This window comes from Vanessa atalanta, chromosome 2 (assembly GCF_905147765.1).
Source record: "Vanessa atalanta chromosome 2, ilVanAtal1.2, whole genome shotgun sequence".
Lineage (NCBI taxonomy): Eukaryota > Metazoa > Arthropoda > Insecta > Lepidoptera > Nymphalidae > Vanessa > Vanessa atalanta.
The window spans coordinates 8,304,735-8,332,337 of record NC_061872.1 but is presented as its reverse complement, the minus strand read 5'-3'; the positions used below and the strand labels follow the sequence as shown (position 1 = coordinate 8,332,337).

General features: G+C 30.6%; 5 protein-coding genes across 15 annotated transcripts in view; 3 read left to right on the top strand and 2 right to left on the bottom strand.

The window, feature by feature from the left end:
- The first annotated feature begins 1,004 nt into the window (after positions 1-1,004).
- Positions 1,005-5,934, top strand: LOC125072137 (arginase, hepatic). Of its 4 annotated transcripts, none has more exons than XM_047682667.1 (7): positions 1,005-1,065; positions 1,618-1,772; positions 2,876-3,064; positions 3,367-3,553; positions 4,164-4,274; positions 4,675-4,802; positions 5,262-5,931. In XM_047682667.1, exons 1-7 carry the CDS (start codon positions 1,058-1,060, stop codon positions 5,498-5,500), a joined length of 1,017 nt encoding a protein of 338 aa, XP_047538623.1. In that variant the 5' UTR covers positions 1,005-1,057; the 3' UTR covers positions 5,501-5,931. The 4 variants fall into 4 exon arrangements, with proteins under 4 accessions (XP_047538623.1, XP_047538633.1, XP_047538642.1 ...); XM_047682677.1 differs by having other exon boundaries at positions 1,052-1,187; positions 5,262-5,930; XM_047682686.1 differs by lacking the exon at positions 1,005-1,065 and having other exon boundaries at positions 1,552-1,772; positions 5,262-5,305; positions 5,351-5,934.
- A 1,033-nt stretch (positions 5,935-6,967) lies between these two features.
- On the bottom strand, positions 6,968-10,389 carry LOC125070548 (zinc finger protein 622). Its single transcript, XM_047680457.1, has 6 exons — positions 9,744-10,389; positions 9,457-9,657; positions 9,092-9,246; positions 8,728-8,868; positions 7,619-7,747; positions 6,968-7,543 (listed from the first exon to the last, which is right to left on the bottom strand). The coding sequence occupies exons 1-6, from the start codon at positions 10,218-10,220 to the stop codon at positions 7,432-7,434; spliced, it is 1,215 nt and encodes a 404-aa protein (XP_047536413.1). The 5' UTR covers positions 10,221-10,389; the 3' UTR covers positions 6,968-7,431.
- A 905-nt stretch (positions 10,390-11,294) lies between these two features.
- Positions 11,295-13,758, top strand: LOC125071522. Its single transcript, XM_047681810.1, has 3 exons — positions 11,295-11,698; positions 11,782-11,949; positions 12,064-13,758. The coding sequence occupies exons 1-3, from the start codon at positions 11,649-11,651 to the stop codon at positions 13,430-13,432; spliced, it is 1,587 nt and encodes a 528-aa protein (XP_047537766.1). The 5' UTR covers positions 11,295-11,648; the 3' UTR covers positions 13,433-13,758.
- A 1,038-nt stretch (positions 13,759-14,796) lies between these two features.
- On the top strand, positions 14,797-24,872 carry LOC125075745 (zinc finger CCCH-type with G patch domain-containing protein). Of its 2 annotated transcripts, none has more exons than XM_047687459.1 (10): positions 14,797-15,048; positions 15,125-15,323; positions 15,397-15,501; positions 16,076-16,213; positions 16,776-16,870; positions 17,284-17,401; positions 17,831-18,017; positions 18,176-18,336; positions 24,081-24,251; positions 24,427-24,872. In XM_047687459.1, exons 1-10 carry the CDS (start codon positions 15,038-15,040, stop codon positions 24,847-24,849), a joined length of 1,608 nt encoding a protein of 535 aa, XP_047543415.1. In that variant the 5' UTR covers positions 14,797-15,037; the 3' UTR covers positions 24,850-24,872. The 2 variants fall into 2 exon arrangements, with proteins under 2 accessions (XP_047543415.1, XP_047543405.1); XM_047687449.1 differs by having other exon boundaries at positions 14,798-15,048; positions 15,120-15,323.
- A 1,137-nt stretch (positions 24,873-26,009) lies between these two features.
- LOC125075711 overlaps positions 26,010-27,603 on the bottom strand; it is a 57,923-nt gene continuing 56,329 nt past the window's right edge. For 5 of the 7 annotated variants that reach the window (XM_047687439.1, XM_047687423.1, XM_047687424.1 and 2 more), the window contains one exon: positions 26,011-27,444. In XM_047687439.1, the coding sequence (XP_047543395.1) occupies positions 27,304-27,444 (141 nt within the window). In that variant the 3' untranslated portion in view covers positions 26,011-27,303. Of the gene's footprint in view, positions 27,445-27,603 lie in introns of all 7 variants that reach the window. The other 2 variants (XM_047687422.1, XM_047687425.1) reach the window with 1 other exon arrangement.

The window sequence follows — 27,603 nt, the reverse complement described above, 5'->3', positions numbered from 1 at the left end:
ATAACAACAGCATATTTCAAGTTTCTTTTTCAAAATTGCATGCAGATTTTATATTGGACGTTCAAGAAGAAAATCTTAATATCAAACAAATGCACAGCAATATTGGTCTGATTTTCACTATACGGCCTTTTCTGGATTACTACCTAGAGAGCGCAGTAATAGGAAATTATTATGCGTCTGAATTAAAAGATAAGAAACTACGTATGGTCGGATTTGGACAAATTGGGGCATCTGAAGCGCTCGTGTTACAGCAGCAAGCTTACCACCAAATGGCGTGCAAGAATCCAAAATGGTATTACTGTATTTGTGGAATCGAATACTCAGCGATTACTTACGAAGAGCCTTTTGGTGAAGGGGCGCCGGTCTTGTACAACAATGTCGTTGTAGGTGTTGCAGCCAGCACAACGGGCTCTTTAGTTTTGAATAGAAACATTAACTACAATATATTTACCGTTATAGGCCCTTATTTGCAATGGATTGAAAAATCAAAATGGAACTCGATTATAGAATTTAAAGAAAAACGAAGTAATAGTGTCAAGCAAACGGGAAGTGAAAATCATCTTCTTGTTATTTTAGCGAATGTTATCCTTAATAAATTAGTTATTTAAGGAATTAATTTAATTTAATACTAGTTCATCCTGCCTTACGATTACTTTATCGTAACATATATGATCAGCAAAGAATTAAATATATATACACAAAACACGTCCACTAGTAGTGCCTTGCATTAAAACTGATCTAATATAAACATGTTATCAAATGTAAAGGATCTTTTTTGAAACATAGAGAAAATATTTATTAAAATACCACAGACATCAATTATTTTAAACATTCTAATCTGTATGTCGCTACCTCGCGTCATATTAATGTACACAAATTTATCCGCTGTAAATGTTAATGGTCAGAATAATAACTTGTCTCAATAGAAAAGTTCATACAGAAAAGAAAATTGCTTCGCCAATTTTGCAACTCAAATTAGCATAGATTTGCTAATTAGAAATAGAAACATGGAGAGTAATTATTACTGTTTGTAATAGTGCTAAGGACACCATTAAAAATGAAAGTGTAGGTATAATTTAAAATAGAACCAGCTATATATCACTGAATTAGTAAATAGTAGGATTATTATGTATTGAAAAATTAGAAAAAGAAGCAGGCCCCGCAGTTCACAGAGCACGTCGATATAGGTAGGTACCTAGATCCTTTCGCCCATGAAATTATGATTATTTTGAATTTTTAAGAGGAAAGAATACCTCCGTCAAGGAATAGGTTGTTTACAATGTTTTATTTTAACTATAACTCACGTAACCCTCATACCAAAACATACTATTGAGGTTTTGTTGAAGAATAACAGATGATTGTACCCAAATTGATATAACAGTAAATATTATACAACTAAATATATTATCAACTAAGCAGCAATATCTGTATTTATGGGTAATTATGATGCAAAAACATTAAAAAAATATTTATCATTAACCTTTGACTTCACGAGATAATATGAAATATTCGGTCTCAAGGAAATTATCAGTTAAAACGACAGTCGCAGTATCATTCTTAACAAGAAACAGTATTAATATACGTGCTTTATATTAAGTTTAAAATGAATTCCCTTAGAGTTCTCGCAAGAAATATGAGCCAAAAGTGGGAGCCATTAAAAAAAGTAGGCATAATTGGAGTGCCATTTGAAAAGGGTCAGAAGAAATACGGAGTCAGTATTGCACCGGCCGCTATTAGATCAGCAGGACTCATTGAACGACTCAAGGAAATCGGTGAGCAAATAGAATATTATACTTAGGTACTCGACTACATAGAGTCGATAACTATTTTGTGGAATAACAGATTCAAGGACCAAGAATAGAATCAAGAAAACACGCAAACTGTCTCTGTTGCTTAATTGAAAGACAATGTAAATAATCGTTATCATACAATTAGTGACTTCATACATATGATAACACGTCATGGGTCTAGAACGAACGTCTCCAACCTTTTTTTTTTTTTTTTTTTTTTTTTTTTTTCGCTGGAAAAACGCGTTACGCGTTTCCCCCACGTGGAAGTGGGGGGGTATGTGGGACTCGCCGGTGCCCAAGATGTTAGCGGCACACCGGAATACCCACTAAAAAACCAGCGGTACCCTCTCCGTCTCATCGGTAGGCGCCACGGGATCGCTTTCGCATACTACCGTGACGCCCTGACGGTCGGCCCACCTATACGGGCCTCCAATTCCTAGGGGGGATTCCCGGGGTACTGAGAACCCTCCTAGCTCCTGTGGCGCCTATTGAGGCGGGGGGAGAAGGTGCGCGTAACGTTGTTTCCTCCTCCCCGGTCTTCTTCGGCGGATCGGGTCTGCAGCAGCGTCCACCTCCCGCTCCCGTTCCGCTGCCTCCTTCTGCGACATAACGTTTTCGCAGAAGGAGCGCATTTCTGACCAGCACGCCTCGCTACCGAGCATTGCGTTGATGACGCTCGGCAGCGAGAGGTCTCCGCCCAAAGACGCCACCAGGGAATGCCTCTGGGGCCCCGAACGTCTCCAGCCTATGTTCTTCTAATATTTTAAATTGTAAAAAATATGAATGAAAAAAATTACTCTCTGATTTTCGTACGTCGATTTTTGTCGTATCTAAGTGTTTTCTTCTTTGAATAAATCGTACCTTTTACATTGTCTATCCACAAGTAAATGTATCGATAATTTAATTTTGACTTGGTTTAAAAACAATATTGGTCATTCTACATACTCTAAATCTTAAACAGAATACTATTATGATAGTCCAAATTAAGTAATATCTGCTATTTATTACAAAGTTTACATTGCAATTTAATTTGCTTCATTAACAAATGCATAGTATAAGCATACTTATAAGTCTTAAAATTTCAGATGGAATAGATGTTAAAGATTACGGTGATATTGACATTCCGTCATGCAATGAACCAGTAAATGTGGATAATATGGCGCATCTCTCTCTAGTATCAGCTTGTAATAAAAATCTTTCCAATAAAGTATCACAAGTTCTCAAAGATGGGAGAGTAGCTGTTACTATTGGCGGAGATCATTCGATTGGCGTTGGTAAGACGATAATGACGATTCCTTGAAAGGCGCACTAAGCAATATTTTCTTTAAAAATGTCTCCATATTTATATTCACTCTTAAATTTGGAAATGTGATCTGAACGTATTCTGATAGTCGACAAACTAGTGGATAACACCTCTGAGCTAACGCCTCCAATCTTGAACTAATACTAAACGAAAGACACCATATGATATATTTTTTTCGACCATCCAATTCAACATTTAACGATTCCTGAAATTAGTTAAATTATTTCGTTTACAAATGAAATCATTTTGATTTTGTATCTTTATTACTTTTAGGAACCGTTGACGGTCACTATAGAGTGAATGAAGATATGATCCTCATATGGGTCGACGCTCACGCAGACATTAACACAAACAAAACGTCAGACTCCGGCTCAGTTCACGGCATGCCCGTTGCGTTGCTCGTCAAGGAACTATCAGACTACTGGCCCTACCTGCCAACGATGGATTGGCAGATTCCTAAGTAAATTGACTTGATTATTAACATTAAAACGGCCCGAGTATCAAAAATAACAATCTTTAAGATAGACTACCCTAAAACCTGCCTACTCTCACCCTGGAACCGAGTTGAAGCTGCGGATGGAAACCTACATGATAAAAATACCGAGATCAGAAAAGTTATTTGTTTATTCAAAACATCCAACAATAGTCAGCTCTATATATGCACATAAATCTTCTTTAGGGTACTGTGCATATAACTGAACTTCTAAACGGTTTGAACAATTTCGATGAAGTGTGTTTGCGTGTTTGGTCCGGGTCCGGGTCCATTCTAAACCATTCAAGTACCCATCTTTGAAGGGCTTAAAATGGACTGGTAGATGGCACCACGAACGAGTAGTAAATAAAATTCTTATTTCAACCGGACAAAATCGGAACTGGCAGCTAGTAACGTAGAAAACACGTGAAAATATTAAAACATTCGGTATAATAAAAAATAAAAAAATCTTTCCAAATCATATCCAAAACAGTTAATTAATATAAATACTTCCTACGTAATATAATACCCATATTAAAAAATGACAGTTGCCACATAAAATACGCTCTACATTTGAATATCTAAATATTATTTACAGATTTTCTATAAAGAATCTAGGATACGTTGGCTTGCGATCTGTAGACGAATACGAGAGGCTGGCAATAGAAAAATACGACGTGCCCGCATTTGCAATGGAAGATATCGAGGAGTAAGTTAAATATTTACATCACTAAGCGCACCAGGCTGAAAGTAAATGTTTCCAAGTGCTACATCACATTGACTTGGTTTTTCAATACCATTATTTACCGATTTCTTTGAATAGGGATGCGTCTACACTTATTATAGCATAATAAAATTATTACAATCAATTTAAATCGAGTAATAAAATATAAATTTAGTTAAAAATCAAGTAAGACAGTTCCAATCTTAATATAGTTGAAGATCAAAATGAAGTTTACGCTACTCTAACTCCTCTAGCCTAAATTTTAGATATAAGTAATTCCAAAATTATATTTTTAAAAGAGTATTTTATTTTCTTTAAAAGCTACGCATTATTTTAATATTATTATATTACATTTTAAAATTAAAGTTTTTTTACCTCGTAACAGGCACGGCATACAAAAATCTATAAATCACATTCTTCACCGAATCGACCCCGAAGGGAAAAAGCCGATCCACGTCAGCTTCGACATTGATTCCTTGGATGCGTTAGAAGCCCCCAGCACTGGCACTCCGGGTTAGTACCTATTATCTACTAATTTCTTTGAAATATTTGTTTGACTTTGTGCCAAATTTTCGGCGCCAATTGAAGTAATCAAGACTTACTTACTTACTAACCTAACCAATTTCTACGATTATTATATTGTGCATATATCGAAATCGCTTCAAGCATTTCTTGGTAAAAACGTAAGTGAATCAGGATTAGTTAATCATAATAATATCATATATTAATGGTTTAAGATCTTTTCATAGTTTCAATAAAATAAATAAGTGGTAGAAAAAAAATACACGATACCCTAACATGGTTTATTTTAAATAAAGGTCAAACATTCAAAATTGAAAAAAAAGTCTAATAACTGTGTATTTATACCTTTGATATACCTTTGCCCTTTACCATATGTCAAAATTAAAAAATTGTGATGTTGTTTTCCAAGTGTCTATACTTAAAATAAGGTTGTACAATTTAACTTTTTAGTCCGCGGTGGCCTTACTCTTCGAGAAGCTATCCAGTTAATGGAAATTATCCACGGGACGGGTCGACTTCGTGCCATTGATCTCGTGGAAATTAATCCTGCTCTCGGCAATGATGCGGACCGAAAGAGGACTATTGATGCAGGCTTATGTGTACTGCGAGCGGGTTTGGGTTTCTCCAGGCGCGGTACCACACCGAGAGGCATTTTAGATCTACCAGTACAGACGCCACAATCTAAATGATGCCATAAACCATGAAGCAAATTTGATAAGACCTTGGTCACTCGAGCATTATTTTGTTTTGTCTTGGTATTGATATTCTTGAACTCTAAAAAATAATTCAGCAAATGATTTATTTTTAATAAAGTAACTAACCATATTTATTTACCCAAGTATTCTTATCTTTCCTATAACCACAATACTTCAATGTTATATAAAATTATACTCTTAGATACAATTATTTGTATGTAGTAAATTGGCGTAACTATCAATTAATAACAAAAAGCATTAGGTTTTTGATTTCATTCCTGTTGCTACCTGCATTCATTCAATGTAATATCTGAAGTAAAGATTAACCAGCATCAGAAGCTATGACAACTTACGTAATAGTGATGGTAAGCTGTTTTAATTCATCATTTTTAATCGCTCTGTACAAAAGGTATGCTTAAAATAAAATAAGTGGGTATTTTAAGTATGTATTTAAAGAACAATATGTCAACTGATTAAAACGTTTTAAAAATTATAGTTTAATGTGTTTTTAATAATTATTAGCATAATGAAACGACAACCTGTGTGCTCTGTTAAAATGTAAATTAACATCGTCAACCTTTCATATGTCGTCATCAAGTGAGCCCTAATCGACTTCAAGAGGTTCCATTTTTTGATTCGCCCTGAATCGACTATGTAATCCAACTTACAAATGAAACATTTATATTACGATTATCTATACTAATATTATTAGGGATTAATTCCGGGATTAATATCCGGAACAAACTAAAAAAAATATTCATTGGTAGAATGCTAAATGTAGCTGAGAATAATGATTCTTGACCATAATATGCACTATAGAAGCAATAATATTTTTATATATATTGAGTATGAATTATATTATTTTTTTTACATGAATAAATTACAACCATACGAAGCATACGGTGCTAGTATTTTGATACAAGGCGTTAGTCCAAAGCTTGTGAAAAAGTCACCAAAATTCCCTTTGCAGTATGCTATTTTGGGGTCTTTATCTAGATTACGTTGATATTTACCAATAATTTTATACATTTAAAAAAAAAACGATAATTGTCTTAAAACATTACATCCGCAACATTGTTCAAATATAACAAGGTGCTTTTTCCTTTTAAAGGTATTCACCGTTATCACACTGTCGCATGCTTTGGAATCTACGATAGATGATGAAGAAGAGATAAAAAAAGTTATGAATATGTTTTTCAAAAAAATACCAGACGTAGGCAATAAATACGTAATTAACGAAGAATTATCAAAAACAATATCTAATTATTTCAATGGTAAAGTAAATGCATTTCCACTATTTAAAATTAACATTAAAATTGATCGGACTCCAGTTAAAATACCATGGACTTTAGATCAAGCAGAACCACCAAACGAAAAGCCGATAAAAAAAAAATATAAATACATAAAACACAAACAGCTGTCGAAATCTGAATAAAAATACGATATTTTGTGTATAAATTTTATTGTTTCTTTTATAACATCGGATAACATGTAATTTGGTTTAAGAAAGGTCGAATTAAAATAAACAAGATTGATATGACAAAAGTTATCTAATAAAATGCTTAAAATTGACCAACATTCAAAATATAAGTCGTCTGTTCAATTTACAGATCAAATTCATAAGCAATCATGTTTATAACACAGTCATAAATATAAATAAAAATATTATAATTGTTAAGATATGCTGCTGCTGTGATAGTATTCCACATTTTTATACAGAACAAGCAGTTCCTTTTTAATAAAAAAAAATGTAGCTAAAAAAACCAATGCTGTATTCAGATATAATATTTGCACCTTCATATTATATATTCTATAATAAACACAAGCAGTAAAAAAGATAATTTAAGTCTCTGTCTTTAATTCATATCAAACTGCTTTAAGGAACAATATAATGTACAATATATTGTACATTTAACTATAATGATCTAGAAGTTGACTTGTTGTCGGAAATGTTTTTGAAACTTATTCGCCTTGATAGACATTTTCATCTCCCATTTTGCTTGTACTCGTTTCATGAAGTGAATGTCTCGGGCTTTCCTATAAACACATTTTTAACACATTAGTATTGCCAGAATGTTAAAAACTAAAATGAAGTCAAAAACTAAAACATACTTTGCTGCTACTGCTTGCTCCTTCGGAGCCCAGCCCAAAGCCCGATAGACACCTAGTAAGCGATGAAGTTTGCGATCCGATTTTTTAACAAGGGCTTGACTATTTTGTGTTACATTCTGTTTGTAGTATCTGGAAAATATCATATTGTTATGAATTAATGTATTTATTACATTTATCCTAATTTAGTTTACACTTTTTATTTATTGTGCTTTAGTTCAATTAATTTCGCTTCAAACATAAGCATACAGTCCTTACAATAGAGTTGATGACCAGCATTGAGTTTATCATGACAAAAAATAATGATGATGATGAAGATAATTGATTATTTTCAAACTATGTTTCAGGTCCAGTTCCACTGCAGTTTTTGATATGATTGTCAAATATGCAGTTCGATCAGTATGCTATAGAGATTAAATTTTAACACTTAATTCTACAAAGCTACTATTTTTTCTAATTTTAAATTCTAAATACACATCATAAGTGGAAATTATATGCCAAAACTCATTTTTTGTGTTGAGTGTTACATACCTACTTAGTAATAGAAGAAAAATTACCATTAGTTCTGTAACTAAATACTCTAACCTAATGAAGTACTAAGACAGATATTATTTATCCATTTTTGTAATTGTTTACTATCTATATATTATTTCATTTCATATTATATTATTTCCAAGGTTTGCTTACTATTTGCATAAATCACTGAATAATCTTTTGAATGAAAATACACCTTTTTCCATTTGGCAACACACACAACAACACTTTCTGGGCTCCTTAAAACATTACCCTTCAAAAGTGTTCTTGACTATGTTCAAGAGCAAAGAAGCCTAAGTGCACCAGTGCTCATCCATCCATAAAGAACATGACAATACATGTTGGATAGGGTAATAAATTAAAGGTGACCAAACAGAAAAGTAAAATTAGTACAAGTTTTTTAACATGTTTACCTCCCATTCCTTCGTTCCAAACCTGCACAAGCTTATATTTCCTTCTTTATTTTTATATATAGAATACTACATGTATGTACGCACAAAAATATGTATAATTTATTCAACTACACTCATAACTTGCTTCAAACGAAAATCAGAGATATATAGGAATATTAGTGCTACCTCATAAGAGAACGATGTCCCACAGTGACACCAGATGGTAGCACCAGTTGGTAGTCATCACATTCTAATGCTGCTGGCTCTTCAACCTCTTCATCTACATCCATGTTAGCTTCTTCTTCACCATGATCAGGATATGATGCACTTGATGAAAAAACATACAAACTTTGAATAAAATGTTTCATTCACTATATTTTATAACATTTTTTACTTTTAAAAGACTGAACAAATGCCAATATCAATTCAGCAGCTGTATAAACCACAGAAGGTAAACAAAATACAAGTATATATTTATAAGTATTTGATTAAAATCTATTGTGCAATAGTGAGTAATTGAAACAAAAAGTACTAATACCATAAAAATTACCTATAATCATAATAATCAGCATATTCAGCCAATGCTAGACCTTCATGCAACATCTTACAATGCCCCTTATCAATCATATGGCCCCGTGCAGCTTCCATAGAGTAAAATGTACGCCCAGTTTCATTGCACCATAGACACATAAACCCTTGTGAAATCTATAAAGTGTTTTTTTGTCAATATCTATTTTGTCATGTAAGTATTCTATTTGAATCTTAAAGAATAAATGAATTATCTGATTAATATATTATTTTGATCATTTTACATATGTATTTAAATACCTTGAAAATAGTACTCCATCATACCAAAAGCCTTAATAAAATTACAAAGTTATAAGAATTGTTCCTTATATTATGTATAGTTCGTACCTTCTCGCCGAGATATAATAGTAGACCTTTCATATCTGTACAATATTCCACATCCGGAATGAAGAATGAATGAGTCTCAGACATGTGTTTCAAATTCTTCACCATATTTTTACTATGGTTCCCACAGAATAAGCAGTCCCTAGGTTTGATAAGAGAGTCACTACCTTTGATACGACACTCTTCCCATTCATCAGAGTCAAGCTAAAAAAATATATATTATTATTACTTAATTCTAAGTTTGCAATATTGGTACTGTTACAGTTTTTATATATATATTTTAATAATACCTCTTCTATATCAGAATCTGTTTCAATATCATCATCGCCCGAGTCTTCAGCATTTACAACAACAAATTTTCCTGGTTGTGCCGGCACTATCTTACTTGGATCAATTTTTTCAAAACTATTGCTCTCTGATTGGCTTTCATCTTCCTGTTTTTTGAGACTGCTTGATTGTTCATCAGCCAAATGTTTTTCTTCAGCCAATTTATGCTTCTTGCTATTTAAATGATTGTTATAAGCGTTTTTAGAATTGAATAATTTTGAGCAGCATTTACAATAAACCGACTCATCTCGATCAACGTTTTGTGCCTGTTCTCTGTGCTCTTTTGCCCGTTGTTCAAATTCCTCTAACGTTACTGGAGGTATAGAGGCTACTTTTCGTTTCAAATTATACCTGTGCCAATCTAATTTGTAATGCTCACGCTGTAAATCAGCTGTTTTAAAGAACACCTGGCATGTTATACACGTGTATGTGTTAGACATGATCAAATGGAATTTTATCACAGTTAATTTTTATAAGGCCTTTCAAAGCTAATTGAACACGTTATATATATATTTTATTCTTAAACAATCTTTAATGCGCTTCAAAAACCTAAGATTAAAGAACACCGTATTAAGTTGACAGATAATTCAATTGTCATAAGTCATAACAAAATTCAGAAACAGATTACTACAAACTAAGAAACTAAACTGTAATGTAAGTTTAAAACTTCTCTATTTATTAACGGTTTCTTATCTATTATTAGATAAAAACTAAAAAGGGACACTCCTTTTAGGCAAAAATTACTTTAGGACGTGGAAATAATTTGGACCAAATATGCAAATGTACATAATTGGTATTTTAGACTAAAAAAAGCAAAATTACTTGGCGTAAATTTCATACTTATGTTCAAATGGATTGATGAAGGATGGAAGTATGAAGTTATTTGTGGTGTTTAAAGTGATAAAATAAAAAAAAATATTTAGGAAAGAACACAATGTTTCTTAGGCTTAAAATACGAATAAATATAAAGAAAAAAGGACCTCAAAAATAGTAAATCATTAATTATAAAAAAAATATAATACAATAATGCAATAATGATAAAAATATTTGTTTAAAATTTCAATACACGCATTCATTGAATATACTTTAGTAATTAAATATTTAAAATATCACATGATTCCGTAATAAGGTTTTGAAATTTTTATATATTAACATTTCTGAGAGAACCATATACATTATTCATAACTATTGAATTATTGACCACTTTTTGTCTACTTTTGATAGCCTATCACACAAATCGTACGTTACATATTTTGTACTTGTGCCTACTATAAATACTATGTCACATAATTTCATTATTCAGTGTTGTAATAGATACTCAATTAAACAGACTTGATTCCTGCTGCGTCTAGTTATTTCACGCTTACCAAATAAGGTACTATACCGTAAACTGAATAACCGTATACTGAATACCGTAACTGAATACCGATTATATTGTCTGTTAACTGTCAGTTTGTTTGACACAAAGAAGAATTTTCAATTTGTTTAATTAATACAAATAGATATTTATTTTTTATGTTTAAATAAATAATCTATCAAATAAACACAATTTAAGCTTTTAATACTTTTTCATTGCAATTTTGTTTATTTACATAAACCTAATCTGCTTAATTTGGAAAAAAAAGTTGCTAAAGAGTATATTAACTTCCACGGAAGATGATTCGATGTTTACTTGCTACGACCTTATTTAAATATTTAGAATAGAACTTGCATAGAGTACCTATGGAATAAGATTTACTTAACCGGTTTATATAAGATGGTGCTAATATGCTAGGGTTTGATAAAATTGTAGAATGACAAATGATAATCAGTTCTTTCTTTCTGTAATAAATAAAAATAGAATCTAAACTTACAAATTAATTACCAAAATGCTCGAAACTGAAGAAGTAGACGTAGATTACTTCACTCCTGCTTCTGGGTATGTGACATTCATACATTATAGTAAATTAAATTAAGGTTTGAATTACCATCAATAAGTTTTCATCGAATTTTCTTTTTCAGTACATCTCTATCTAAGATATTTAGTAACACTTTACAAACTGAGGATGGACAAGAAAATAGCTCTCTAAAGTACATACCCCCATTACCAACTCAAGTTCCTCCAAAACCTGAAGAGGATAAGCCTACCCAGTGTGTCTTATATGTGATGACTGTGAATGCTTATGAATGGTAAAAAAAAATAACCTACTTTTTTATTATTATTTTAAACAACATCATCCAAAATCATTTTCACTTTATAATCTATTGACTAAAAAAATAATTAAATTTATACAATCTTTTCAGGCTCAAAAACTCCTATGTATCTAAAGAAAGAATAGGTTTTACAATAATTAAAATTATTAAAAGTAGCCTTCATAACATTATACTGTATGACTCTAATAAGACAATATTATCATGTTTGACGCTAACTTCTGGTACCGAAATAAATATAAAGGAAAATGTTAGCATATCATTCTACGACAATAAACAGAAATATTGGAGTATTTATACAAATTCATATGAAATAAACAAAATCTTGGATATTTTGCAAGGATTAAATGTATGCCTTAAGTATCCTACAGATGCAGAAAATGAGTTATCTAAAAAGGATGATATTGACAATAGCCATAGACAAAGCACATCACCTTTAGTAAAAAATCTAATTAAAAATGATGAAAAAGAAAGTGACACAGATTCTTCGGTAAATAGAAGAACAAAGGATTCCATTTTAAAAAGAATGGCTAATATGGGACAATCAGTTTTACCATCTACTCACATAATAACAGCACAAACAAGTGATTCATCAGACTCAAACGACTTACAAAGCCTACATAAAGCCAGACACAAACAATTTAAAAATGCCAATAAAAGAAACATTGAAAAGCATATCACAGAAACAGAAAATATTAATGTTTCACAATTAAAGACAACCAAGCCATTACTATCTCCTGAAACAAATACATTCCAAAACAATTATCAAACTGTGGGTGTTAAAATAATGGATATTGTAAAAAGTCCAGGAAATATTGTATCTGATGAAAATGACATGTCACTGTTTATTTCTGAACAAAGAGTAAGCAACAGTGAATTACGAATGAATATGAGCAGAATCACAGATAAATTAGATATTATGTTGAATAAAGTGCAATGTTTAGATAGTGTTGATAGAAATTACATAAGCAATAACACATCACACTTACAAAATGAAATAACATATAAGTTGTTAAATGAATATGAAAAAAAAATCAAAGCTTATGAACATTTCATAAAATCAAAAGGGTTTAACTGCGACACATTTGAAATTATTAATCATACCAGTAAAACAGATGTACCATGTGATTGCCGGCAAAACTCTGAAGAAAAAGATAGACAAATAAACAAACTTAAAGAGGATATACAATTGATTTCCTCAAAATTAGAGGAAAGAAAACTTAAAAATAATGATGAAAGCAATTTGACTGAACAAGTAATTGATACAGTTATACATAGAGAACGAACTGAAGTAGCTCAAAATGAGGATGTCGTAAACAAGCTTAAAAGTATAATGAATGAAACATTCCAAACAATATCAATTAATTTTGATAGTGACAAGCAATATACAGGTGCTATTGTAAAAAGTACAGTTGCATCAGTCATAAAGAAAACTACAATGAATTATCTGAAAGAGCTTTAAATTAAAAAAAATGTTGTGCTCAATTATTAAATTATCTATATTTTTATATTTTAAGCAACTTTGAGATTTATTTAGGAATAGAATAGACTGTTCAGAAAAATGAAATATTAAAGATAATATATTAAGAAATTGTAACCTTTATGGTTTTTAATATATGAATGTATTAATCTATACTAATACTAAAAATGCAAAAGTAACTCTGTCTGTCCATCTGTTGCTTCAAATTCCTCTATCTCTATCTATCTATCTCATCAGCTGATTTGTAAAAAATGTCATAAAACATTTTATATTTTCAATATATTTATATTATATTAATCTTGATTATAGTGGTTATAAACTTTTTTTTAATATTTTTTTTTAAATATAGAATATAAGCATATGAGCATCTATAATATAAAATATAATTATTATAACACACAAAATCTCTATCTGAATACTTCATAGTGTTACATGTTTCTTTTTGATTTAAAATATAACTTGTTTGTAAATAAATATTTGTATAACTATTTTATTTAATAATTATTTAAAATTATCATTCAAATATCACATTATATTGTATATACAGAAATACTTAAATATTAACTAAAAGTTATATTGGTCTAGGGCTAGCTCCTATGAGTATCTACTCTCAACTGAGCTTAGGGGTAGCTAGTATAAGTGTATTATCTATGCTTAGGGGTTCAAATAATTCTCTATCGAATTTTGCAATAATAGGAAGTTGGCAATAATACAAAGAAGAGACGAAGAGGCATTGACCCTGCGCATGATCTATATTGATGTCGGATCGCCGGCCTGACGGCCTCGGTCGTCGTTGGTTCGGTTTTCGATCTACATGACATTACAGTCGTTACGGATAAATTATTTTATTAACTATAATAATTATTCCAATGAAGTCAACTCGAGTATTTTATTTTAACCCGTTTCTAAATCCGAAATTGTAAGAAAGGGTAAAATGATGATGAAACACTTGAAAAAAGTTACAATATTACTAAATTATATGTATTTAAGATATGTCTTAAGAAAAGATAAGTATTTTTTTTATTGTTATTTTCTTAATATAATATGTCGTTTTTGGTCTGTACCAACATACGCAAAATATTTTATAACCAATGCGTTTTGGTACGCTCTGCGTTTTGATTAAAATTTGTAAAAAATTTATATAATATATTTTTAATTATATACAAATATATTATCATTTTATCTATATATATATATTTATAAAACATTTTTTTAAATGTTATTTTTTAAACATATTTATTTATACAAATCATTTTAAAACTTCGTACAAAAATAATATGCATTTAAATTTTCTAATGAAAAATAGTCACATGACAAATGAACGCGTCCAATATTGTAAGAAAAAGAACTGAAACGAGCTTGAAAAATGAAAATATCGTAAATATGTCAAACTTAACACAGTAGAAAATGTATTGATTACTCATTTTAAAATAAGCTTAACTAAACCTTTTTTGAGTATAAATGATCCTCTAACGACGTTTTTTTCTTGAAATATTAAATCTATTTCATTTTAATTCTTATAAAACTCAAATTTACTCCAGTTAAATATTAAAAATATGGAAGATTTAACATTATCTATAAGCCAATATGAAGATCAGGTACATAATGAAACAAACAAAGTTTAAATAGAATATCTAAGGACATTAAATTAGTTTTACTGGTTTTCTAGCTCAGTGTGGTCAAACAAGCACTACAAGCGACTCAAGAGATCGGTGAACGCGAATCTTTACTGGCTTTACAATCAGAATTACAAGAACTTATTAACCTGACACGAGAAAGTTTAGATGTTCAAAATAATAGAGAGGATGACCGTAATCCTGGAAATGATGCTACCAATACAAATGGACTGGATGATGAATACGCTTTATTTATGGTTTGAAAACATTATAAACAACAAAGTAATATTGATTCTATATTGTTATTATTTTTGCTTTTTACATTTTTAGAAAGAAATGGCTGAAACTGGAGCTTACGAAGAGAATAAAGATTCACAGGATAAGCCTGAAAACAGTGCTCAAAATGAAAGTGCTGACAGTAATAGTGATATAGAGGTAAAATATTGTATAATACCTATGAACAATTAACTCACAATAAATGGAAAAATATACAATTTAAAAGTGGAATAGTATATTAAGTTATTCCAGATGTCAAAGAAATATTTATTTATGTACTGCCTTATTGGCAGTGTGAAACTTTTTTATCAAATAGATTGCTCAAATATTAGGATCACCAAATTCATGAACTCAATAATAATTGCAGTTTCATATAACTCTATTAATTAACTAGGTATCTAATACCTTTGTTGCAATGTTATCTATTGGTAGGTGACCTATCAAAAGAAAACATTGCAAATGGTGATAGGCTAGTTATTGATGATTTACATTTTTAGAATAATTAAATGTCCATTATATTTATAGTAATTGCTATAAAGATAATCATACATACAACAAGATTTTTTTGATGTATTACTTGATAAAACTATTCAATTTAATATAAAAATGTGGAGTAATCAAAATGATTGAATACAGAATATATACAGGATTTAATCTTGTAGGAAGGATAATATTAATAGACACAAATCCCTATGCAAATATTAATAATGTAATGTGGTATGTGTTATTCAAGGATGAATTGTCTTCTCTCCTTGGAATGAAATGTGCTGTTTATCACACACATACATGGGGTGGGAAACCCAGTCTGCATAATGCAATGGTGAGCTCCGTAGTTCCTCGGCAAGATGATGATCAATTTAATGACCTTCAGGTGTGTATTAAAATCATATTAATTTAATACTTTTTTTTCAATAGTTTTGAATTCAGATAATATACTGTTTATCATTCAGACCATTTATAAAATATTAAAAAAAATTGAGCCAATATATTTATTCGGTCGGTCTAAATGGTTACTAAATATTTTAGTTTTTAATGCCATAATAGACAGCTCTTAGTAAATTTATATAACTAATTTAATTTCCTATTGGTACATGTGTCAGTCATGTTATATTAAATTTTGGTAAGCCAAATATGTTATTGTTTGATGACCAACCTAACCATTTTTTTAACCTATTACATATAAAATCTAGCTGGTCTGCAGAATAATTAAGATAGTCTAAGTCAAAGATAATTAATATATAAGATAATCATATCAAAGTGCCAGTGCTTACGAAACACACACTTAATATAACAAACTTGATAATTTTTTAACTTAAAAACTTATGTAATTTTCATTGAAAATAAATTCCTTTATAATAGAGGTTTGGATGATAATGTTATTTATAATTCATAAACAACACATTGTATTAATAATAATACATTTAATTATATAGGTAAAGGTATTGTTCACACACCCCACACATGCAGAAATGTTGCCTTGTCCTTTCTACTTAAATGGTGACTGCAAGTTCAGTGATGATCAATGTAGGTGAGTTTTGATATATTTATTGTCTTTAAAAATATGTTTTTAAAACGGTAACACTTTTTTTACTAATTACTCTGCTTATTTGGTTTTGGTGAATTCTTGCAATTGAATTTTAAGCCAGCAATTTCATTGAGCAAATTCTACACATGCATTTGGCGCTAATGACAACAATTTATTATAAGCAAATTAAAACTTGTTTTTAAATATTTTATTTGAAATTGGTAGCTAGTTTCTTAAATTGTAATATTAACATGAACATAAATTTGAAATGAGCTTTTTTAATATATACTTACTACAGAATGAAACCTGTTACATTGTTCATGATATTAATACTAACATTGTCTCTATTCAACAAATATCTATATGGATTTGTCTAGATACTAATATGCCTGTAAAAACTGTTGTTTTTTTTTCAGATATTCTCATGGTGCTGTAGTAAAATTGTCAGATTTAAAAGAGGCTATAGAACCTAATTATAATAGTGTTAAAATAGGTAGCAGAATTCTATTAAAGTTGAAACCACCAGATGATGAGGTAATTATTTATGAATTTTATTGTAATTTAAATTGTTATTACAAATTTATATTTCACAGTCTTTAAAACATAAAACGGATTTACTTCAATATATTATTGTAAGTTAATTCTAATTTAATTAACTTAAAAGTTGCAATACTCAAGGTCCTGAGTTCAAATGTTCGGCAGATAAAATGTTATTATGTTTTATCTTAAAGATTTTGAAGTAAAGCCCTGATTTCCAAAATTAACACTATTACACTCCTTTACCTCAAAAGCAGAAAATTTAATTAGTTTTTTGCATGACCTCCAGTGAGAATGAAGTTGTAGTCCTATGAATTTAGTTACAGAGTATGCTTGTAATTGCGCACAATCTTATGCAATACATTTCCTCCGTTCCCTGTAAAAAGACTTTATATGCCAAGTAATTCTGGTAATTGTGTCTTACAGGACATGAGTACAGCAAAAAAATCAACAGAGAAATACCATTTATGGCATATAGCAATAGTCAAAGGTGTAGATATAGAGAAAAAATCTTGTGTAGTGAAATTGGAACATGGTGTGAAAACAGGAGAGAAGAGAAAAACAATGTCAGATGAGCATCATGTAATGTTTGAAGAAATATTTCCACTTAGTAGTGAGTTCTTATTTCACTTGGTAATATTAGATTTTCAAATATATTGTAATATCAGTAAAAATTAAATAAATATACATTATTTGTGACAACTAAGCAGATTTTAAACAAAAATAAATTTCTTTTGATTATTTTAAATATAATGGTCTACATTATTTTAGTTGATGGTGATGAAGACACAGATTCAGATGATAGTTTGAGTGATACTGAGTATCCGGAGAGCAAGACAATGCGAGTTGATTGTGATAATAAAGCTTTAATAATAGAAAAGAGCTTACAGAACAACGCTCCTGCGATGGGCGGTTGGGAGCAATATACTAGAGTGAGTATGTATTACATTTTAACTATTTAGTATTATTTAAATCTAAAGGTTTTTTTAAAAATGGATAACAAAAAAAGAAGATGTTTCAATTTAAAATTACAAAAACTTGATATTTATATGAATATAAGACAATTATTAATTTTTATTGTAAGAGGAGAAATAAAAACTTCAATTTTGTTGCTCTGTAAACAAAGAAACGACAATAAAAGTTTATTCTTATCACCTCTCGATTTCACTAAAATTAACTTATTACAATTCATGCAAATTGACAATGACAGCCAGCTTGACGCGACGCGCCGCGGCTAACTGTCGAACTAACGATGCGCGCGCGTATTCAGATTAAGGAAAGAAATTATTTTCTTTCTTTACATCTCCCTCCTCCAGGATGAGAATTACTCAGTAGTTCTCATTACAATTGCATCTTTTATTCAGTACTATCCTCTAAATCACTTATATTGTCTTCCATTCGAATAAGTTTTGTTATATGGTATAGGCTTGTATCCTTTTTTGTTCTGCCTGTTTTTATTTTGTATATTGTATTCGATATTTTGTCTATTATTTCAAATGGACCGATTCTTAAATTATCCAGTTTTTTCCTATTCAATTTATTTCCGTTTTCAATATATACTAGTTCCCCTATGTTGAATTCAGTTTGTCTTCTGCCTTTATCAAATAATTTCTTATTATATGTATGTGATCTGATCGTTCTTTCTAGTGCTTCTTTTCTGTTTTTGATCCAAGTTTGTGTATCTATTGGTTGTCGTAGTTCTTGTGGCAAAATGCTGGTGACCTTTCCTTCTAATAAATATACTGGTGCAAAACCTGTCACTGAGTGCTCGGTTTCATTGTACTTATCTAAACATTCCCTTGCAATTGTTGTCCAGGCTTTCTTTTCCGTTTTTTCATTTATTTTGCACCTCATTTTATTAACCAGCGTTTGGTTCAATCTCTCATTGAGTCCGTTTGAAAACGGACTATCAACTGCAGTAAAGATTAGTTTTACATCATTATCTCTCAAAAATTCTTTGAATTCTTTTGAATTTAATCCTGGATACTGATCTGTAAGTAATATTTCAATTTTTTCTGTCTCAAGAACTTTTTTCACTAACTTAATGAAATCTGTAGCATTTTGTGTTCTTGATGTTAAGATAAACGCAAACCTTGTGAAATGATCAACTAACAAGTGTAGAAATTTCTTTGTTGATCTTTATCCTCCAAAGCCACCAATGGTATCTATCGACATTATTTGAAATGGTTTTGATGCTGGCCCTAAATGTGACATCAATCCGTATTTATTTTGGCCCCTAGATTTATTTTTTACACAGGTTTCACAATTACTGCATATTTTTTTTATGTTTCTCGTTAGGCTATTTGCTGTATAATAAGGACTGATTTTATTTATCATTTGATTAATCCCTAAATGGCACCATTCGGTGTGTATTTCTTTTATTAGCTTTATACTTGATTCTTCAGATAATATAATTTTTTCTCTCTTTCTATTTTTTTTGTATAGTATCCCATTTCTTTCAATTAATTTGTTTTTCATTTTCCCTATTTTTTCATTTTTCTGTTGGTCGGCCTTTATGTCATCTAATGTTATCAAATTTACCATTTTTAAAATTTCTTCGTCATTATCATTGTCTTCCAAAACTGGATTTCTACTGAGACTATCTGCTTCAGTGTTAATTTTACCCGGAATATATTTAATGTTGAAGTCATATTGTGACAAATAAAGTGTCAATTCCCCAAGTTCCTCATCTGTTCTAGCCTTTATGTTAAGGTTTTCTAGTGGTTTATGATCTGAAAAAACTGTAAATTTTCTTCCAATTAACCAGTATTGCCAGTACTTGATGGCTTCTTTAATTGCTAAGCATTCAAGGTATATTGCCTTCTTCTTTTTTTGTGAATCATTGAGTTTCTTTGAAAAGTAACCAACAGGTTTTTCTTTTCCATCTTTTTGAATTTGTTTCAATATTGCACCTATGCCATTCAACGAGGCATCTGTGTAAATCGTAATAGGTAATTCTTTATCAAATATTTCCAGTACTGGTTGTGAACATAATATATTCTTTATCTCAGAAAAAGATTTTTCGCACTCTTCTGACCATAAAAATTGAACATTTTTCCTCAGTAACTTATGTAGTGGATCTAATATTATTGAACTATTCGGTATATACTCGTGGTAAAAGTTAATCTTCCCTAGAAATTGTCTAATGTTCTTTTGGGTTTTTGGCGTTGGGAATTTCTGTATCGAAATAATATTATCTTTAATTGGTTTTACCGTATTGTTTCCAATAATATGTCCCAAGTATTTTACGGATGTTGCTGCAAAGGTGCATTTTTGAAATTTTAGCCTGAAACCTGTGTCTATTATTGCGATAAGTACTTTCTCTATGTGTTCTATGTGTTTTTCAAATGATTGTGAAAATATTAAGATATCATCAATGTAATTCTCAGTGAAGTCCCTCAAATTATTATTTCTTAATATATTTGATAAAATTCTCTGGAATATTGCTGGTGATGTTTTCAGTCCAAAGGGCAAGCAAGTCCATTGGTAGTGTCCATCTTGTGTCACAAATCCTGTTTTTTGTCGGTCCTCAATGCGTAGTGGTATGGACCAAAATGCGGAATTTATATCAAGGGTAGTAAAATATTTACAGTTTCTTGCTTTAATTATCAAGTCGCTTATCAATGGAAATGGTTGTGCTTGTGGTATGACTATCTTGTTCAATTCACGAAAATCAATACAGAGTCTTGATTTTGTATTTTCATCTCTTTTAAATGCCAGAGTAACTGGCGCTGCAAAGGGGCTATAAGATTCTTCAATTAAGTTATTTTTTAGTAAATTTGCTACTTGCTTTTCTATTTCTATTTTGTCTTCTATTGTGCAACGGTACGGCCTTTTGCAGCAGTATTTGTCCACCAGTAAGTCTATCCGAGCTTCATATTCTTTTACTGTCCCTACATCATATTTATCTCTGGCAAATACAGTATTATATTTATCTATTAAACTTTGTATTTGAATCTTTTTGCTGTTTTCCAAGAGCTGTAGGTTTGTCACGAATTCATTTTTATTCACATGCTCATTAAAGTTGATTTTAGTTGTTTCTATCTCTTCAAATTTCTTCATGGTATCTATCTCCATCTTTGTCTTTTGTAATATATTTAGGTCTTCATCTTGAGTTAATCTGAATTTTTTTATCATATCTAGTCCTATAATGAAATCTTCAAAATCAACCTTGTCTATAATGAAAACATCAACACATTCTTCTATATCAAAAATTTTTACTTTTACATTTATTAGTCCTTTTGTGTATGTCACACCATTGACCGTTTTTAATAATATCCTATTTGTATCTTCTGAATTATTTTGTATCCGAACTAATCTTTTGTTTATTAGAGAGACTTGGGAACCCGAATCATATGTTCCGTTCACTTGTATTTTGTCTCCTAATAACATATTTATTTTTATCAATGGTGTGATTACTCGTTTTTTGTCTCTTCACTTAGATTTACTTCTAATACAGAATTACTTCCAATCATCTTGATCTCTTTTCCTTCTTTTTTAAACCAACATGACTGTTCTGGGTGGTACCGAGTACCTTTATCTAAGTCCTGACAAATTTTGCATGGCTTTTTCCCTCCAAAGTATTTCTTACTATACTCTTTCTCTTCTCTCTTTTTTATAAAGCTTTTATTAATTACCAAACTTTCACATTTACTTATTTCATGAAGTAATCTCGTTGAGGTTTCACACTTTTCTGGATCAATTCTGTTTCTAATAGATTCAGGTAAACCAGCTGCTATAAGTGTCACCAGGCTTTTCCCACCAATATTCTCGTCCATATCTAATAATAGCTTTTCTTTTCTTATGGCGTATTCCATTAGTGATCCTTCTTTATATTTGTAAAATATGGCATACATTCCCGTATTCCATCCTCTATCAGCAAATGAATCTAAAAATTTACCTTTCCACTCGGACCATCCAGCCTCTATTTTCAAAGTTTTCAATGTTGCTGAATGCCAGTCTGCACATGATTTGTCTAAGAACAATCTTAATATTTCTATCTTCGTTGTATCTTTCTTAATATCAAATCTATTGCATTCATTCTCAAATGTTTCTATCCATTGTTTTGCATTCGAGAATTTACATACAAATTTCTCAATCATAAATCTTTCTGATATATTTTTTAGATTTAGCTGACCGTCATTTTTCTGCGTGGATGCAATGACGTCCGTTTCTTTTATTTCTTTTAGATATAAGTCATTAAACATTAAATTATTATCTTCATCCAAATAAATTTTTACCATTTCATCGGTGCAGGTAATCCATATTGTTCTCTCTTGACCTCTTTGATTTAAACTTTTTTTCACTCTTTTATAGGTTTCTGTCTTAGTTAGTGCTGTGTGGCGAATCGCATATGTATCAGCGTCTGGCAGTATGTACTTTTTGTTGTCCTCTGTTGTAATTGAGGTTATGGCGATCACACTCGTCTTACTGTCGGTTTGTGATGCCTCATATCTAAATGCAAACTGCAATCTATGTGCCATTCTAAACAAGTATTGTCGTTTTATAAGACAATTATTAATTTTTATTGTAAGAGGAGAAATAAAAACTTCAATTTTGTTGCTCTGTAAACAAAGAAACGACAATAAAAGTTTATTCTTATCACCTCTCGATTTCACTAAAATTAACTTATTACAATTCATGCAAATTGACAATGACAGCCAGCTTGACGCGACGCGCCGCGGCTAACTGTCGAACTAACGATGCGCGCGCGTATTCAGATTAAGGAAAGAAATTATTTTCTTTCTTTACATGAATTTATTAATTTAATATATTACATTATATATTACATGATATAAAACATTATATACTTATAATTTTATGCTAAAAGACGTAATAAAATTTAGTTACAAAAGAAGCATCACCTTTTAAAACTTGTATGCTCTCTGTTTAAACTATAACTTTCACTTTTGACATTCACATATAACTTTCTAATGGTTTTCATTTGATTCATTCAACAAAATAATACTTGATGGAATTCTATTAATAAATCTTTTTATTCAATGTGCTCATTGATCTCTTTTATTCAAGTATGTAGTAAAATGTACATATGCTTAATATAGAAATTTAATAATTAATCTTGGACTAGATAAAAAATATATTCATATTAAATTCACATCTCAATTCATTGAGGTTTTAAAAGATTTTGATTAATAAATGTAATGTAATGTCTGTGACCTTTTAACTTCAAGATTAATAAATGATAAGAAAATATCTTTTTTGTAATAATGTTCTAATTGATTTTGTACATGCCTTTGCCTCACTATAGTTCCTCCAATTCTTCCTTTATTATTTATAATATCAAATAAATGTTACAACTTGTAGTCTTTTCCCATGTGATCAATGATCATATATTGTATGTTATGTGGTTTTTAGTTTATTGTTTTACCCTCAATATATACTTTAAGACTGCCTGTATTAATTTAATAAAGTAATAAACTATAGATGGAAGTCCTTTATGCCTGCATTTCTGGGTGCATATTAATCACTTATTTTACTGCCAAACATCAATATGTTGCATTGCCGTGTAATAAGTGACAGAGTTAAGTGTCAGGAGTGATCTTTGATTCTTTATCTTTAGACTCTTCATTCATCCTAAATTAAATATTGAAAAGAAAATCAGGACTCTCACTCTAATTCTATGTATTTAGAATAACTCAAATGTATTTTTCGACAGGGGATGGGGTCCAAGATTATGTTGTCGATGGGCTATGTTCCGGGCACTGGTCTGGGAGCTGCCAGCGATGGTCGCCTGCAGCCTGTCGAAGCTCGATCGGTCCAGCCCGGCCGAAGTCTCGACCATTGTATGGAGTTGTCTGAGAAGAATGCTGGAAAAGACCCACTAAAGGTACTCCAACATTGCAATTATTACTTTGTAAAATTTTATATGTATGAGGCAATTCCATTTCTGTTAGTTATTTAGCCGGCTTTTTTTGAATTTTTATATATTTTAGAACAACAATGGTATTATTTATAAATTTTTGAATGAATATAGCTCCATTAGACATATTTTTCTATTGTAGGTAGAGCAAAAATTGAAAAAGTTACAAAAGAGAGAAGAGGAACGCAATAAGCGAGCTTATGAGAGAGAAAAAGAAAGGGAGAAAAGAAATGTTTTTAATTTCCTAAACAATACTCTGGGAGACAAGCCAGAGAAGACAGAACAATTAATAACAGCGACATCCGTTGAAATCAAACAATCTACAAGTAAAGATTTAAATATAGAAAAGTTTAAGTTGGAAGAAGATTGTAGGAAGATAGAAAACGAAATTTTAAAGTTACAAAGTACTTTACCAAAATATCCTCAAGGCACCAGTGGCCACAGAAGCATAAGTATACAAATAGCTGAAAAAAACAAGGAGTTAAATCTAATGCGGAACAAAGAAAAACAAATTGTAAAAGAACAGAAGCAAAGAAAGGACGCGCAAAAAATGACAGTTTTTTAACAATTGTGTATTAACTATGAATATATATTTATCATTACATTAGTATTAAATATATTTAAATTGTTTTTAAAGTGGTTTTTTTTTTTATATTGATCATCAAAGTACTTCCTGGCTATTTCTTTTTGATAGTTAATATATGTAAACAAACACAAATTGACAAAAAAATAACTCACTGAGTTTGTTTCTCTGGTTCTTCTCTGGTTAGGGTATTTTCTATTCCGAACTGGTAAAATGTTTAATTTGACAATCAGTAAGTGTAATGCTTCTATATCGAATAAAGGGTAACTTGATTTGACTTCGGCTAGATTTATAGTTTTGTATCTTTTTTGCAAAGTTATTGTGTATTGATATGAGGTCAATTCTATGTAGATTTTGTTCGAAATTTTTGTTTAATAAATTAAATAGTTCACTTAATTTTTTTTTAAGGTCAGAGCAGTTCTATTATGAAATCTAGCAACATTTACTATGTGCTCAAAATGTTATGAATTGCATTTTGTACAATAATAAGATTCGTACTCCATATTTTTCTCCACAAACATGATCAAACATGATCAAACATGATCTGCAATCATTGAAAGCGTTACATCTCACATTGGTGACATCCATGTTGCCTTTTGTAAATCTTATTTAAATTGAGTTAAATGACAAAAAAATACTGTACTTAGTATATCATACGAATAACTTAGTATGTTCTAAAGTTAATAAGGGTAAATTTAAACTTGAATTTTAACATTTAATTTAATTTGATGCATTGAACTGAACCATTGTATTAAAACAAAATTCTTTTTCATCTGAATCATGATTAAAGATTTTTTCAGTAGTCATGGATAGAGTAAATATTCTTACAAAATAAGAAAAATAAAAATGGAAAACCAATTTCTGAATTATTTTGATTAACAATTATAATATGACCGAGCAATTAAAACAGTTATTGTATCATTTAACACCTTAATGTTATGCTAAGAATTTATTCATGCTGCCAAAAAAGTCGAAAAATTATCAATCATTAATCTTCAGTTCCATTTAAAACGATTTTCGTTAAGTCATGTTTCAAATGAAAACCTAATTAATTGAATTTAAAGCGAAGACGTCTAATGGGATGGGAAAAATAAAATGCTTTTCTAATTACAAATTTCTATATTTACATGTGATGTTTTTAGTTTAAAATAAGCGTACATGGCATATAATTACAATTAATATATGAAATAATTTTTCTATAAATTAGATTTTTGTACTATCAAACAATATTACAAAGTACTTATATATGTTAATGGATAGTGTGACTAGCAAATAATATTTGCTGATTATATAAAATTGTAATATTTTAGTGACAGTGGGTCAAACGTTTTACAACTTATTTAACTAATATTACCTATGCTATACCTAGTTTAGGTATGGAATCTAGGCTTTAAAAGCCTGATTATTTTGTAAGCAAATTTTATTTTTTATTTGTATATTGAATCCTAAAATACCTAGATTAAAAATGAGTATAAGGTGAATAACAATTAATTTTGCATAATAACTTTTCGATTAACGATATTACAACATACTATTAAATTTGCTACATGAGCAAAACACATTTGTACTTTCCATTATACGAACTGGTTTAGTAAATATATAACGTAAATAATTTTAACAGCAGTATGCCAATACACTAAAGATCTAACTTGAGAAAATTGTCTACAAGACCCACTATACATCCTAAAAGTATGACAAACAGCACTTTAAAAATACCATCAGTCAATATCATAACATCTTTCATTCAAAGATAATAAAATTCGAGAAAGGATTCAAGAATAGCAATTATTCGTCCCCGCTCGACGTGTACTGACATATGCATTTGTCATGTTAAGATTCATTAAAACACGTTAACATGCGACTTTAGTTCCTCGCCTGCGTTATTACACTACATTATTCATACGCTATTACCTATATGTATGCATTGAAAATTCACAATATTAAAATTTCCTAAACAAGTTCATCACAGAGATTTGTTAACTCGAAACGATTGCATCGCCTTCCATTCGACTCTTTCGTACTGAACCGTATTAAAATAAGTGCCTACACTTTCACATTTATAACACAATAGAGAGTGACGAAGTAAGAGAGAGACTTGTTTGTACTACACTATAGTGTTCAAAATTATAACACGTATGAAATAAGTACACATATGAGACTCCTAGCCGCGATAACCTATACTGTTACGATGGTTAGTTTGTGATGTCTTTATTACGTAGTTTGTGATAATATACTATGGAATTACGTATGAGGAATCTGAGCATCGAAATTCGTATGGAAAGGATGAATGAGATTCACGATTTCGTTGATTCGGTAATAAAATTGGCTAGTTTACGGCCGACACTGATGCACAGTTGCAGCATAGAAATCCTCCTCGGACGTATTACGTCGGCGAGGTAGCGATTAGTGAATACATGGTGGGGGGCGGTGCGGGCGCTAGAGCGCGACGCGCAGGCGCGACACCACGCACGCCACGGTCGCGTCCACGGAGTCGAACACGGGCACGCCGGCGCGCCGGGCGAGGTCTCTCAGGTAGTGCCGGCCGCGGTTGTAATCTTTCACAGCGGCTTCGCTGTACTGCGAAATTTATAATTGGTTATTATTTTTGGTATTCAAATTAATATTTTTTTATAATACAGATGATCAACTATAGGTGTTGGTGACCACCAACACCTATAGATGTTAGCGGTGTAAGAAATGTTATTTGCCACTTTTAATTTTTCGAGCCATTGAAGA